Source organism: Apteryx rowi, unplaced genomic scaffold, assembly GCF_003343035.1.
Source record: "Apteryx rowi isolate R43461 unplaced genomic scaffold, aptRow1 scaffold_262, whole genome shotgun sequence".
Taxonomy (NCBI): Eukaryota; Metazoa; Chordata; class Aves; order Apterygiformes; family Apterygidae; genus Apteryx; species Apteryx rowi.
In genome coordinates, this window is record NW_020448997.1 from 411,441 (window position 1) to 426,722 (window position 15,282).

Here is a 15,282-nt window from a genome sequence, read left to right on the forward strand (position 1 = left end):
CCTGAGCAAGATCTCACTTGTTACAACTCATCTGGCCTTTGTGTTTGAGCCTCTTATAAATTTTTCTTGCAGCACCTATATTTCAAGATACCTTTCCTGGTAATAAAATCCTTCTAGAAAAGTGGAGGAAAACTTTGCTACAGTTGTTATGCATATTATTCTTCTCATGTAGAAAATCTCTTCAAACCTTTCCTAAATTTTCAGAAGAGCCTTCTGAGATCCACCTAACCTGAGAATTAATTTGCATATTTCCTTCCTTAAATGTCATGTCTCTAGCATCAAAGTGTTCTTACATCTTCTGGATGTCAGAAGAGTCTTACCCTTCTATTTATAAGACCGGATGTTTCAGATGGTCCCCCAATGCTGTTCAGACTTATCCTGAGAGACTAAAAAATAGTGTTTGTCTCTTTCCTGTCCTTTCCTTCCCCTCCTTCCCTCCCATCCAAAAAATGTCAAAGTGGATAACTAGTTTTATCACAGGGTGTTTGTTTCTGAGGCATTTGAAGTGGATCCATGATCAAAGCAAGCTTCACCAAAGTTTGTGTTCTGTGGGAGGCTTTGCTGAGAAATGTACCCATCTCAGATAACAGTAGAGCAGCAACTGAAATACCTTCTATAAACTCATTATGTATAATTGTCACAGAAGATGCTTTCAGGATTTGGCAGAACAATTTTATAGCTGCTATTTGCACAAACACTTGCCTCCAGATAGCTGTGATGATATGAATGAGATTTGGGGATTGATGTTTGAAGTCACCTACAATATGAATGAGTGGAAAGTGGAAATTCACTTAGCAGCAGTTTGAATTCATTGAGACATATTGTCCAAACGCATAGTGACTTTCTGCCTCACTCCTTTTTACCCATTTCCTTCCCCCCCCCCAAAAGGCTTTTTGTTCTCTTTTCTGTAGTTTGACACTCCTGTGCTGCAAAGCATTGCATGCATGTGCTTATAAGTAACTCTTTTTCTGTATATTTATTTAACCTTATTTTGCATGTGTATTATATTTGAAAACTTGAAAACAAGTGAAATTCCATAAACTATATTATTCTCCAGCAGCAAACATTACTTTTTGAAGAAGAGCAATATGATGTAATAATAAGATGCAACTGTTAAGAACTCCTTTTGAAAAATCAGGTATTCAACTAGATCTATTCAACTAGAAAGATGAGTGGCAGGGAAGGAGGAAAACAAGTATAAGGCAGGGAAGGGTTAAGCTCTAACATGCACACCCAGGCTATTGTTGGGGAAATGGTGTGCTGAGGGGGAGAGTGGAAAGGCAAGTGTAGAAATACAGTCACAGGCTTTTCTGTTTCCTGTGCATTTCCTTATGAACCTGAGTTACAGATATCTTCCTTAAAGAGAGAAATAGAAGCTTATGGCCTTAAAAATCAATTGTACCTAACCTAGGAATATAAATACTTGAATTGCTTCAGGTTACAGAGCAGGATTAGGGCTATTAGCGTGGGCAAACAGCATGTGTTCATGTTTGGATTTCAGTGAAGTTTTCCATTAACTCTTGAGTTTGTGGATGTACTGAAACTCCATTTGGAGGTAATTGTAGCATTCTTATAATGTGCTTTACCCTAAATGGAAGGCACATTCTCAACTTTATTGCCATATTAAATGTAACTTCAAGCAGGATCTTAGTTAAATGTTGGCTCATTTGCTTAGTAACTTTAACAACAGGCTAATGGAACTTGTTATCTGGCAGTCTCTTCATTTAAACTGTTAATACTTTATGAAGATGTCCCGAAGCTGTATGTCTGGAATAATGTAAAAAAGAATTATGCATGTTCTCTGGCACTAAAATATTCTCTTCTGTACTGGATTAAATAAATTGCAGATGATGTGGAACAGAGTCTATTTGCAATTCCTAGCGTGGAATGCTAGTGGTCTTGCTCTGTGTTTAATCACTTCGTTCTCCCAAGGTTCTGAACTTTCTTAGTGATTTACAAATTTAGAAAAGCTATTAACTGCACAATTAAATCATGTGCTACTACAAACTATGAGTGTACATAATGCAGTTTAACTAAAGGCAGCCACTGAAAGGGAATGCCTCTTTCCTGTCCTTCTCCCTTTACCACCCACTACTTTCCTTCAGCACTTCCAGTGATCCTATGGCCACAGGGTGAGCCAGGTCATTTTACTGAGCCAGGTGAAAATGAAACCTGCTTTAAAAAAAAAATTCCTTTAATGGTATAACTGGCCTTAATTCGGTGGTGGAAACTGCATCTAAAGTGATTGAAAGGACAAGAGAAAACATTGGAGTACTTGAATCTACTTCTTGAACTCTCATGCTGCCACTTCCTTGCCAGAAAGGATCAAAGAGCCCCCCACCCACACCTGAGCTTTATACAGACAGGCCATATGTTTCTTACTGGGTACATGCTGCAGGTAGTTTCCTACCAGGCTTTTGGCCACCCTCTTCAGCATCTTGCTGTTGTACCACTACAGGCAGTGACATTTCAGTGGCGTCTAGTGCTATGGCTTCTCTTGTTACAGGGCAAAGCAAAACTAGGGGAATTCAGCTAGTTCTTCAAGACAATTTTTTTGCTTGATGGTCTGGGTTCTTGGCTGCACTCTGTGCCTCAATCAGCTTAATAGGGCCACCTCTTGAAGGGTTTAGTTTTAGGTTTTCTGGTTACTAGACCCCGAACTGCTGAACAGAATACTGGTACTGGTACAGAGTGCTGTCAAGAAATAAGCTTGTCTGTGATAGCAGAAATTATAAATGTAATTTTGTGAATGCTGCAGTGTTTTTCTCCTTTTGGCAGTGTGTATACTCAGCAGTTCAGGTTGAGTCTTAAGGTGACTAATGATTGAATGTTTTCACGTTTCCTGATAACTGGTTTCTATATCTGTCTGTGGGATAATTAATAGAATTTGAAATAACAAATCTTACACACCAAGCTGCCTACAGGTTTTTATCTTTGGTCTCCTAGCTCTTTTATGTAATACTTTATTTTCATTTCCATGGTAGCATGCAAATCTTGCAGTATTACATATTCTCTTTGTCTTAGTAAATGCCTTCTGTGATTACAAATTCCCACTGTTTTGGACTTCATCAGTTTGATCTTAATGAATTTCAGTTCACTGGACTTATTTCCCTGTGTGGTGTCGTCATGTTAATTCATAAAATTTCAACAGATTTGAGAAAAGAGGAGTATTCTAAGACCAGAATAAATACTTGGCTATCAGAAAAGATTGCATTAATACTGCTTCTGTGGGGATATGTGGAAAGTGGTACACTACAAAGATTCTAGTAAGTTTTAAATGAAAAGTTTTTGTAAGAGGCATAAGTTGCTTTGTAATTATTAGGAACTTTGCTTCAAACATTTCTAACCAACATTTCTTTAAAAAGAAATGCGTTTAAAAAAAATCAGAAGTGTGTGAGCTCAAGCTGTTTTTTTATAACGGTGATTAATGAGTTAAATACTATTTCCAGCTCTGTTTTCCTATTGAGTTCAATAGTACTGATATGTGTGCCTGTTAGCAATCAAGGCAGTGATACTGAAGACTGAATCAATGAAGATCGAATTATCCTCCTTCTGTTAGAGTAACTTTCTTCAGTGCAGGGTTCAGATGCATTGGGATCAGGAATCCTGCTTTGAAGTTGCCTCTCCTGTAGATAAGGGGAAGGATTCAGTTACCAGTACTCTTGATTTRGCATATTGAGTTTTTAAATTAAAAGGGTAACTACTTGTAGAGATGGATAGACAGAGACCTAAGCAAATTAAATCACTTTGGTTGCTGTTACATAAGAAATCTAAGAGCTAAATGCTTGTTAAGGCTTCTGTAAAACACTGAGAGCAGTCTTGGCATCAATAATAAAAATGAGGAAATGTGAAGGGAAACTTTTTTCAGTGTCCTTTCAAATTGTGATAAATACAGAATAAAATTACAGATTTGACATTTACTGTCAGCTCCTTCCTCCCATCCTGCCTGCCCTGCTTCTTCTACTGAAGATATTTTTATAGGCTTTTTCACTACCTATGGGTCTCGACTAAGGCACACCTAGTTTTCTGAAGACTTATTAAATAAGTCTTATTTTCGTATTTAGCTATTCATTCTCCCATTCACTTTTGATCTCTTTGCTAACTACAGCTAGAATTAAAAAGACGTATAGGGTTGGATAATACTTGAAATAGTTGGACAGAGACTTGGGAGAAAGACAGGCAGACCTATTGTTCTACTGGATGTTTGGTAGGAGCCAGTTAATTGTAGTGTGAATAGTTCCAGCTAGCCACAGTAATACTTTGTCTCTTAGTTGGGTATTCTGGTGACAGGGTGAGATGGAAGAATTTGAGACCGGGGCATATTTGAATATAACAGGCTTCAGTAGTCTGCTGCTTATGGAAAAGAAAGAAAAAACACAGTTGTTTTTGTAATGTTGAGTGTTCCGAATTTTGGTAATTCAGGCTTTTGTTATTTTTTTTAAAAAGTTTTAAATGCATTTAAGTATGTCTAAGTAGAAATAATTGAACCTATTGCTATAAAAAGGATTTTCTCCTAGCTGTGATTATCTGTATTCCAGTTGACAGCATGCCTACTATTGTGCTAACGTCATTAGTCTTGTAGCCCTTTATGTACTGGGGCATGCTCCAAGCCCTTCCATCCCACATCCTGAATGTGCAGTTAAACCTAAGAAGGGCGAATTCTGCCTTTCCTCCAATTCTCGAGTGCTGGGCTGGTAAGTGTCATTACTTTCAATTTAGCTGTGCTACACCTATTTTCTTGAATCTCAGGTTCTCTTACTGTTTTTGGATTCCTGCTAGGCCTGTAAAAGAGGCCTCTTGATTCTGTTGTATTTATTTACAAATACAGCCATCCTGGTAGAAATTACCTTTGTCAGAAGAGTGAGATCTTGCCTCTTATGGGCAATCCTTCTATGAAAACCATCCATAAAGACCAACCGTTTTCATCCATTTTTCCCCCCTCCCACTCCCCAACAATCTGTCAAGAAATTAACTTTCCCTTTGTCTTTCCCAGATCTCAGACTGCTTTTTCTAAACTATCTCTTCACACCTTAAACGTTAGAGATGCTCTGTCCTTTGTGTTTAGAGGACAAGACCTTTCAGAAGAACTCCTTTGTGTCTGTGAGACAGTGTGTTCCTTCCCCATCACTCCTCTCTCACTCATCTGCGATAGTCTGTGACAGAAAGATCCAAGAAACTTCAATCTATTTGCAGATAACTTAACCCTGAATATTCAAATATATAAAAGAAACTTTTTTTTTTTGAATGGACTGTAGTTGATACCTTCAGGAGAGCTACTTGGTGCTCCACTGATGCATTTATTAAATAGCATGTGCTTACTGAAGCTACTGTTGGTAGTGTGGTGCTGTTAGTTCTTATTTAAACACTGACCCTTATCTAGAAACTGATTGTGATCATCCCTCATGTATGGCAATAGTTAATCACTTAAGGGAGAAAGACAGGCTGCTTAGCTTTATTTTTATCTGGGTTGTGTTCATGTATATATACATTTACAGCCCTCCCTCTTACCCCTTTTCTTTTCAGTCTGCTCGACCTTAGGCTTTCAGTCACTGAGAGGAACTGAGGGTGAGGGATATCCTCTACCTTCTTTTATTTCTGCATATATGATACACAGTGGGGGCACGTTTTTGAGTGTGCCTTTTTCAATACTGATAACATAAAAGCACCCAAACATTCTTCTGTAAATGTAGATGTAGATGCTGCATTTCAAAGATCAAGTAACCTGGTTTTTCTCTATTGCTTTTCTTAGCATATATGAAATTTTCTGATAGCATGTTGAAAGTAATAACAGAAAATATTTGTGCAAACACATATTGCAGGACTCATTGCCACAGTCTGCACTGGAGGTCATAAAATGCGTGGTGTTTTTTTTTTTTTTAAGGAGGGTGTTGATTAAATAAGGAAGTACCTTTTGGCAGCTATTAAACATGATAAATACAGAAGTGAGCATTTCAATCTAAGATACAGATTGCTGGAGAAGGAGAAAATACACTAAAGCAACGATCATTGTGCTGTCCATCCAATGAGTTAACCGTTTCCTGAGCCATCGTTGAAGATTAACTGAACAAAACAGACCTTTCAAGTGATCTGTTATGTTATGTTTTATGAACTTCCTCTGTTAAGTAAAGTGTTTTTCTTGAAAAGTAGGTGAGTTTTGTAACCACAGAATAATTTAGGTTGAAAGGGACCTCTGGAGGTCTTCTAGTCTGGTTCCCTACTCAAGGCAGGGCTAACTACAAAGTTAGCCTGGGTTGCCCAGGGCTTTTTCATTCAAGTTTTGAAACTTTTGAAGGATGGAGATGCCCACAGCCTCTTTTGGCAACCTGTTTCAGTGTTTAATCACTCTCATTGAATGTTCTTTTCCTAATATCTGACTGGAAATTCCCTTGCTGCAACTAGTCTCCTTTGCCTCCATCCGTTCAATATGCACCTCTGAGAATTCCTGGCTCTGCCTTCTCCATAGACTCCTTTTTAATAACATGAAATATATTAATACCATTTTACCATTTTAATATAGGGGTGTGTTTTTTGGTTGTTTTTGTTGTTTTTTTTTTTTACAAACAGGTTGCTTTCTGCCAGCCTTAAGGCCATGATCTTTGATCAGACTGACTTTTAGGCCTGCTTGCAGTACAACAATATATATCCATCTGAGGATTATGAAGGATTTCTTATCTAAAACTGCAAGTGGAGATCTCTGTATGCTCTGACCTGGCAGCTGCATATGAAGCCTGTGAATGTTAGAAATTAATTTGGTTAACCAAAGTGTACCTTGATGTCATTCACTTTGGAGAAAAAGTATCTCAAACTCTAACAAGTCTAATGAACTGCATCAGGGAAAGCCAGGATCAGGATACATAACCTTTTAGCCAGTCTGATTTCTTAAAGAACTGTCCTTTGCTTAAGTTTCCTTAACTGTCCTGATTTGTTGTTTTTATGGATAATTTATATATTGCTAGACAATGCAGGTGATTTGTGTAAAGTCTTCAAAACAGAGTGAATTTTAAAGAACTAACATTTTTCAGGAATGTCAATATTAGATCATAGGCTCTAAGTCCAAAAGGGACTAATATTTTCACTTGTTCAGGTTTACAAAATATTAACAAAGGCATTTCATTTAATAGTTGATCTTACCTCCAGGGAAATTTTGCGTATATTATTAAGGCTTTTTTAAATGTTGATACATCTATTGCTTTCAGCAAACTAGGGTAGAAGAGACAATGGCCATTTAAAAAAAAAAAGTTCAGAATTCTTACATGAAATTGTTTTGTTGTATGGTATTTTTTAAATCAATAAAACCGGTTGATTCAAATATTCTGTATATGTTTTTGTCACTTTTGTCTTTTGATAGGATGATGACGATGTTGTGGAAGAATATAATGAAAATAATTTCTATGAATCTGATGAAGAACAGAAAGAAAAAGATTGGAAAGTGAAAAAAACCTATGTTATGGACCCAGACCACCGGCTTCTGTTACGAAATACAAAGCCCTTGCTTCAAAGCCGAAATGCTGCTGTATGACAAATTTCTTTTTGATTAAAAAGTTGAATTACTAAGTACCAATGCTTCTAGAAAATGTAAAAGGTTTAGAAATAAAATCTATACCTCTTTAATGTGGCAACACTGTGTAGTAACTGTTACAGGAAAACTACGGTGGTTCTTTTCTCTTCTACTAAATATAACTTTTTTTCAAATTAACTGAGCTCCTGAGTAAAATACCTGAACTGATTGTGTTTTATGCTCCAGGTGTTAAGGACAAATGAGGTATCTGAGGTATCTGAATCCGACTTCTGTAGCATGTGGTAACCATACCATAGCTAGCTGTTAATGCTTATGTTTTCAGCAGCTAGGATGGCACAAACACTGTCAATTTTGACGATAGAGACTTGCAAAGAAAATCATAGTTGTTATTGATTCATTAAGTGGTATTTTCCTTTGAGTCTCTTGTTTTAAAAGGAGACAGTTACATGCCTGAATCCTGTGTGAATCCCAGCCTGATTCTCAGTGTTGGTATCTTGGCAGGATTCCAGGGTAGATACGACCTCCTGAGTATAGTGTATTCTACACTATTTCGAGGAGACTTTAATATGCAGGTAAATTTTTTAGTAATTTAGTAAAATTTTTACTAATCTAGTAAAATTTAGAAAGAGTCATGCTGATAGCTAGTCATTGTGGCATTTCTCAGGCCACAGAACTTTATTTCTAACCTCAGTCTGTAATAGTACTCAAGACTAGATATCTTCTGAAAAGATTTCAGTGACAATGAGTCCAACATATTCCTATGCAAAATGTTCTCATAGCTTAACTTAGACAAATTCAGTCTAGAAAGAGGGTACTTTTTTTTTTTTTTTAATCTTGAATCATCTTACACATCTGTTTAGGTGAAGGTCTTATAAGACTTTGCAAGAACAATTAGTGAACAGTGATCAAGTCACCTCTTAACCTGTTTTTGATAAGCTAAGTGGATCAGGTTTTAGTTCCTCATGTGAAACACATTTCTAGACTCTAATTAACTTGTAGGTCTTATCAAAACCATTTCTAATCTGTCGGCAAACTTTGGAAAGAAGTTAAATACAGCTTTCCAAGAACAATTATATTAGAACACAACCTTATGCTAAAACCACTGTTCAACATTTATGTAATATTTTCTCATCTCCTGCAAAGAATGGTTATGTTAGATATCTTTGCCAGCACACTGCATTGAGAATGCTGTTTCAGTTGCTTATCTTCTACATTCTGTATATCACTTCCTTTGTATCTGTTAAGTGTGATATTGATTCTCACATTTATGATCCGGAACTTTCCAGTGTTAAAGTTAACTAGGATGTTTAAGTGCAGTTTGTCAAGTGAAATCAGGCTACTTTGAATTGCTGTTATTACACCAATTTTTGTACCATTCACAGCATTTACCAGCAGTGATATTAATTGCTTTCACTGTGACCTTAGCTTTTTGTCAATAATATAAGATCCTTGTTGTATTATGCTAAAAAAATCTGCTATTTATTTTGTGTTTAAAAATGCTTTTCATCAGTTAGTATTTATTTTTTAAAACCACTTTTTGTTTAATTGGTGTTTAAGATTTAGCATACCAAGTCAAGTGTCATAATAATGTCTTTACTTAGATTCTCCTTTCTGTGATTTGTTTAGTTTAGATTGAAAGGTGACCATGACAGTATTGTAGGGAAGGTTATGGTGTGACTAGCATAAAGTTCTTCATTTGTCTTTTACTCAGAAGAAAAAGTTGAAAAGCAATTTAAAATCCATAATTTTTATTATACCTCACACTCTTCTGCTTTTTGCTACTTGGGATGTTCATATATAACCCTATAGTTTTTACTTTATTTTTAGACTTTAGAAGTTGCCAGTAAATGCAGCTGTCATATTATAAATTGCATAATACAGTAATGGATGGAGGTTTTTAGTGGAAACTAAAGAATAGGTAATATTGAACCTGTATTTAATAAAAATAAAAGCACAAGCTTTACAGAATTTTTTTTTTTAAACAGTATTTCATCATTAATTTGTCTAGCTAATGCTAGCAGTACTGGCTTATTAAGGATGATATTAGTGTGATTATAATTTGAGTTATCTATCCACATCTTTCACTCTCTGTCCCTCCTTCTTTCTCTCTGTCCCTCTGTGTATTATGTCATACAATAAATACTGGTAGGAATGAGAGTTACTTATTAGCTTGGATTTTAGAAATAAAAGTATCTTTCTCCTGGTATCCTTCTTCCCTCTGCCAGTCTGCTTTGTTGATTTCAAGGAGCATGAATATGCAATTAAGAAGAGTGACTCGGTGGTTCTGCAGGTTTGAAGCAAATGTGATGTATATATATGGTTATTCTGAGTTAACAGGCCATTCTGAATGTTCTTTTTTTTAGGTGGTGATGGCAGTTGCACAGCTTTATTGGCATTTGGCACCAAAATCTGAAGCTGGCATTGTTTCTAAATCATTAGTGCGTTTACTCCGTAGCAATAGGTAGGTCATGTCCTTTCTTTGAATTGTTGTCTGTACTTTTTTGTGACAGTTCTTTGTACGTGCTTGTTTAGATCCAGTGTCGTCTATCTGTCTGTCTATTTAACTATAGCACTATTAGAGTTTCATTTTAAAATTGTCCTGTAACATTCATGTTTATTCAACAAATGAAAATTCTTAAAAGTAATTCCATGATTTTCAGTATCATGTCCCTACCATAAGCATTTCATTCTTAATTATCACTTTTACTCTGAGGAAAAAATCATGATTGACTAGTTAGTATGCAAATAGAGACAGTACAAACTAGTTAGCTTGGTTTCTTGAGTTTGTTTAATTATTGGAAGTTTAATTATGTTATGGTTCCTTACTGTCCTGCTAGGCACTAAAGAAGTCTTCCAATAAATATAATCTTTTCCCTCCCTGTATATTGATGACTTCTTAGTTTCTCTGTCAACAGAAACGGGTATTTTTAAATTAGCAGTAGATGCTGCTGAATCCCCTACATTTTCTTAATCCTCAGACAGTGCTTTTAAAGAACTAGTTTGTGTTTCATTCGATCCCACTAACTTTGACTTGACCATCTTCAGTGTGACCTTGTCATACTTTACTATCAAGGGTCTCATTTGCCATATGCTTCATAAAGTTGATAATACTCTGGAGGGATTTGGTGATTGATAATATAGGCATATTATGCCAATATTTATGTAACTTTTTTTTCCAGTTTTTAGATTTTTAGCTTCCATGTGTCTGTTTGAAAAGCCCAGAAGGTGTGATAGAAAGTTATTTTGAAAAAGTCTTAGTATTTCAGCTCCTAACTAAATATGGTCATCTTAGATAGAACTTAGCTATGAAAATGACTTATTTTTAAAAACTAGGTAACATCAAACACACAAAAAGCTTTTTTTAAAAACAAAAGTCACTTTAGTTGCATCTGACAAGACTACTTAGTTTAAATTTTGCATGCCCAGTCACCATAAAACTGTTTCTTTGTAAACTTCTTGAGCTAATGTATCATTTAAAAGTTAGACTATTAAGGAAAAATAGGGCTGCTTAGAGTATTCATGTTTTTATTTCAGATAAAAATGAATTGCCTTTATTGTTATGTATTTGGTTTTATAGTGCAAGATGCTTCCAATTCTCTTTATGCAAAGATAGATAGAATAGCTAAAGCAGTTTAGCTTATTACAGATAATGTATAGAACTTAAGTCATATTCACAGGTTGAAAGGCTTCTTCTTGCACATTGTTTATTCCTGATGCTTATATCCGGTTTTCTTCAGATAAGAAGTCATTCTCTGTCTTTCCTATATCTCGGCTAGTTAGTCTAAAACAGCACTAGTCTTCTGACTTTTATACCTTGAATGAATTGTCTGTTCTCTCTAGACAGTCTGCATGAAACACTTGCTAGTAAAGACCCAGTTTGAAACAAGCTTTTGTTGTTCACCCTTTAAGTTACATGCCTATGGCCTTTAAATTAATGTCAAATACATTGTAATCTAGTGAGGGCTAGAGTGCCTGGAAGAGCATTTCATAGTGATTTCCAGTCTTGGTCCATCATGCATGGCTAACTGTTTCCATGTACTTAAATAAGAATTGCACGAAAATAGGTTTAAAAAAATATTAGGTACTTCTGTATTATTACATTGCTTTGCAAGTGATAGCTGTGGTTTACCACAGGTCTATTCTACAGTTTTGAATAAGAAGAGATAATTGAAGAGATGATTTGTCTGTTATGGTGTGATTTGCATCATGAAAGAATTTGAGGACCCATGGTTCAGAAAATTTGACTGTAACTATTGTAATTACCTAGGCTTTAAACAATTGGTTGACTTGCCTGTGATGTTATAGTGCTGCTTTTTAATAGATGCATGAACCTGGCTATATACTGCAAGTCACAGGAGAGCTTGGCCTTTTTTGAGAATTATAATCAAAAAATTCTTTCAAGACAAAAAAGGCCAAACTAATTCCTGGTAGCAGTGCAAGTATTAGCTGTTGCTTAGCTAATGCAGCAATTTCTACACTATAAATAAAGTCTGTATGTTTTCATTCCCATCTATGTCATCCCGAAACATTTAAATTTCAAGATGGTGCAAAAAGAGTAAGTTTATGAGCTGAGTCTGGAGAAGCCAACATGCAAACGTTTTAAATGAATTGTTAATTTTTTGTTTAAACAAAGACCTAATACCTACAAGAAGCATTACACCATTACATTGGTGTTAAGGACGTTTTTTACATATTAAAGTTTTTAAAAGCGAGAGCCTGGTTTTGTGATGCATCTTGCTGTGAAGAAGATGAGTCACTTGTGACAATTGGCACTAAGCTTTCTTTTGTGTTTGTGCCAAATCAAATGTACTTTGGACTCAAGTAGAATTGGTCTTTCTTTGCCATGATACATTATTCTATGTATCTGTAATTTTGTAGAATAACTCCTGTTTTTCTTTTCAAATTCTAGGGAGGTGCAGTATATTGTTCTGCAAAATATTGCCACTATGTCAATTCAGAGAAAGGTATAACTTCTTTGGAATTTTCTAAATTACATTTTATATTAAACACAGGCAAGCTACTTAAATAAGTTTTGTTTTGCAGGGCATGTTTGAACCTTATCTGAAGAGTTTCTATGTTAGATCAACTGATCCAACAATGATCAAAACACTGAAGGTGAGTTTAAAAGCGATTCATCTGAATACTTCTGGACAAATCACTCTTTGCAAAAGGAAAGTAAAATTTTCTTGCACTGCTATGACACACATCATTCTGTTCTGTTCCTTTTTCATTAAGAAGTCTAGCATTGTGGCTTTTAGATAAGCCCACAAGTGACCTTCAGGCTTGTCAGACTGTCTGGAAATTTCTCTTGATGCCATATTGTAGATGGCAGATGGACTGTGTTTTCTGCTCAAGTTTTTGATATTTTTCAGTGATACAGAGCATTGCTATTCCTTTTGATCTAACCTGCCATTCAAGCATTTAGAGTTAGACTGTTTTCATAAGAGGGAAAAATCTTCTCAGTTGAAGAGAAATGACATCACACAGTCTTTGATACTGTTTGCTTAAAAGGAGCGTTTAAGTATGTTTCACTGAACAAAGCAGGAGTCAAATATGGAACAATGCAAGAGTCCCAAGTCCCTTTTCAAGTCAGCATTCAACCAGAGAATTACTTTAGGCTTTTCTCAAAGCCGTATCTCAGTGCCTGTTCTGGGCTGTTTCTTCTTGTTGTCAAGAAGACATGGAATCCTTGACAAAACAATAGTCAAAAAACAGTCTGCTATTGTGTGTGTTTTCACTTGTCTTTGCTTTCTGGATTGTCATGGGCACTTGTGGTTCGGAGTGAAAGGTACAGGTTTATTAAACTTGATTTTTTCCTTATTATTAATTTACGTGCATTTGCACACTCATTACATGCACAGAGTGGTGCAGTCTAAGATAGCTATACACAATCCATGTTATTTTTATTAGTCCAGTGTTACATCTGAGGAAATTTGAGACATAAGGAAATGAAAGGATCTTCCCCAAATTTAATGGTTATGAAAGCTGTGGGAATACTTTGTAAGACTTACTATTATTCAGGAAAATTCACTGACCACTGAACTCCTGAAATAATTTAAAGCTGATATCAATTAGTTAGGGAATTTAAATGTTACACAACAGTAAAAGTCTGGAGAAGTAGAAATTGTGCTCTTTTCTTTCATCTTGTCTCAGTTGTCTTTTGCTGACTGAAGAGTTTCAGTCTACCTATGATGTTACATACTTGAGAAAATCTTGTGCTTCTCTGTACTTTTTTCTGATTCTACACTATCTGCTTTAAGATGGGAGGGACCAGACCTATGGCAGTATTTAAGATGTAGGGACACCTTTGAATTCACCTGGCTCACTGTTAATTGCTGTCTTGTTCTTTTTCTTTCCAAAAACCCAGTTTACTTTTCTGACCCCTGCTTAGCACTGAGCTTATTTTCACGGCGTTATCTATTTTAACCACAAATTCACTTTTAAGATTAGTAGTAAATGAGCTCAGCGCCCATTGTTTTCTAAGCAAAATTAGGGTGTTGTTCCTTACAGCGCTTTACAGTTGAGTTGCAATTTCTGTTGACCTTTTATCAGCCAGTCATCTAATATTTTAAGATTTAAGCAGCTCTTCTTTTAAGTCAGCCTTTTGTCTTCATTTCTCTGAAAACCTTAGCATCAGCAGGAAACAGTCATCTGCCTTTTCATCCCTTTCACAGTTTATGTGTGAATATGTTGAAAAACAAGATCAACAAAGATATTTGTGGGATTCCATTGATAACCTTTCTGAACTGTAAAACCAATCATTTAGTCCTGCTCATTCCTGTCCTCCTTTGTCCACTTCTTATTCTATGCCAGCTACATTTATTTATGACTCTTTGGTGAGAGGCCTTTTCAAATGGCTTCTGAAATACAGGTGGACTCTATCAATTGAATCTCCTTATCTGTGTGCATCTATGTCTCAGAAAACCCCCCAAAGATTTGGGAGATGTCTTCCCTTTACAGAGTTGTCTTTTTCTTCAGTTTACCTCATTCAGATTGGCTTGGAATTCTTTCTTCTGCAAAGTTAAAGCAGCTTGGAAGCATAGCATCCTAACAGTGTATGCCCAATGTTGTACATCATCCTCTTCTTCACTGGGAATTAGGAAGAGGCCTTTCTGAGTGCAGTGCTGTTGGTGTTGGTTAAGAGCTAAATAGTTTCATAGAAGCAACTGTTTCTTCCCTGATTTAAAGATCCTTTATCACAGTTCCTCTGAATATTATGGACATTTCATTTATATCTCCCCAGTTGCTGTTATGCTTTCCATTAGTTCTTCTTACAGTGTCACATGGCTTTGTAGGCTATGCTCTCCCTGTATGTATCACATTGGAAACTGTGCTGCCAGAAGTATTTCAAGTCCATTCAAAAAGCAACACAACACTGTAAAACTATAGCTCATAGCAAATGCATCAATGAATCTTAAGAGTACTATTTTGGAAACCTTGCATTTACTTTCATGGAGAGTATTCCTCCTAAATGCGATGCTCCCATCAGTTTATACTGAAATCTGGTATACTCTATTAAATGCTAAGTGGTATTTCTAGTAGTATTATCTTTTACTTATGCACAATAATAAGTGGTATATATGGTACTGTTTATAATGCTTTATTTTAACTCTTAGTAAAAATACATTTTTTTTTCCTTGTAGCTTGAAATCTTGACAAATTTAGCAAATGAAGCCAACATATCAACTCTGCTACGAGAATTTCAGGTTTGTGGAGAAAATGTATTCTTCTTAAATAAAATGCTTTCTACTGACCAACTGCAG

The 15,282-nt window shown here is 35.7% G+C and overlaps 1 protein-coding gene across 10 annotated transcripts in view; it reads left to right on the top strand.

Moving 5' to 3' along the window:
- Positions 1–15,282, top strand: part of AP3B1 (adaptor related protein complex 3 subunit beta 1) — a 158,961-nt gene that overhangs the window by 56,134 nt on the left and 87,545 nt on the right. For all 10 annotated transcript variants that reach the window (XM_026067742.1, XM_026067743.1, XM_026067746.1 and 7 more), the window contains 5 exons: positions 7,349–7,513; positions 9,883–9,980; positions 12,429–12,483; positions 12,563–12,634; positions 15,163–15,225. In XM_026067742.1, the coding sequence (XP_025923527.1) occupies positions 7,349–7,513; positions 9,883–9,980; positions 12,429–12,483; positions 12,563–12,634; positions 15,163–15,225 (453 nt within the window). The remainder of the gene's footprint in view (positions 1–7,348; positions 7,514–9,882; positions 9,981–12,428; positions 12,484–12,562; positions 12,635–15,162; positions 15,226–15,282) is intronic.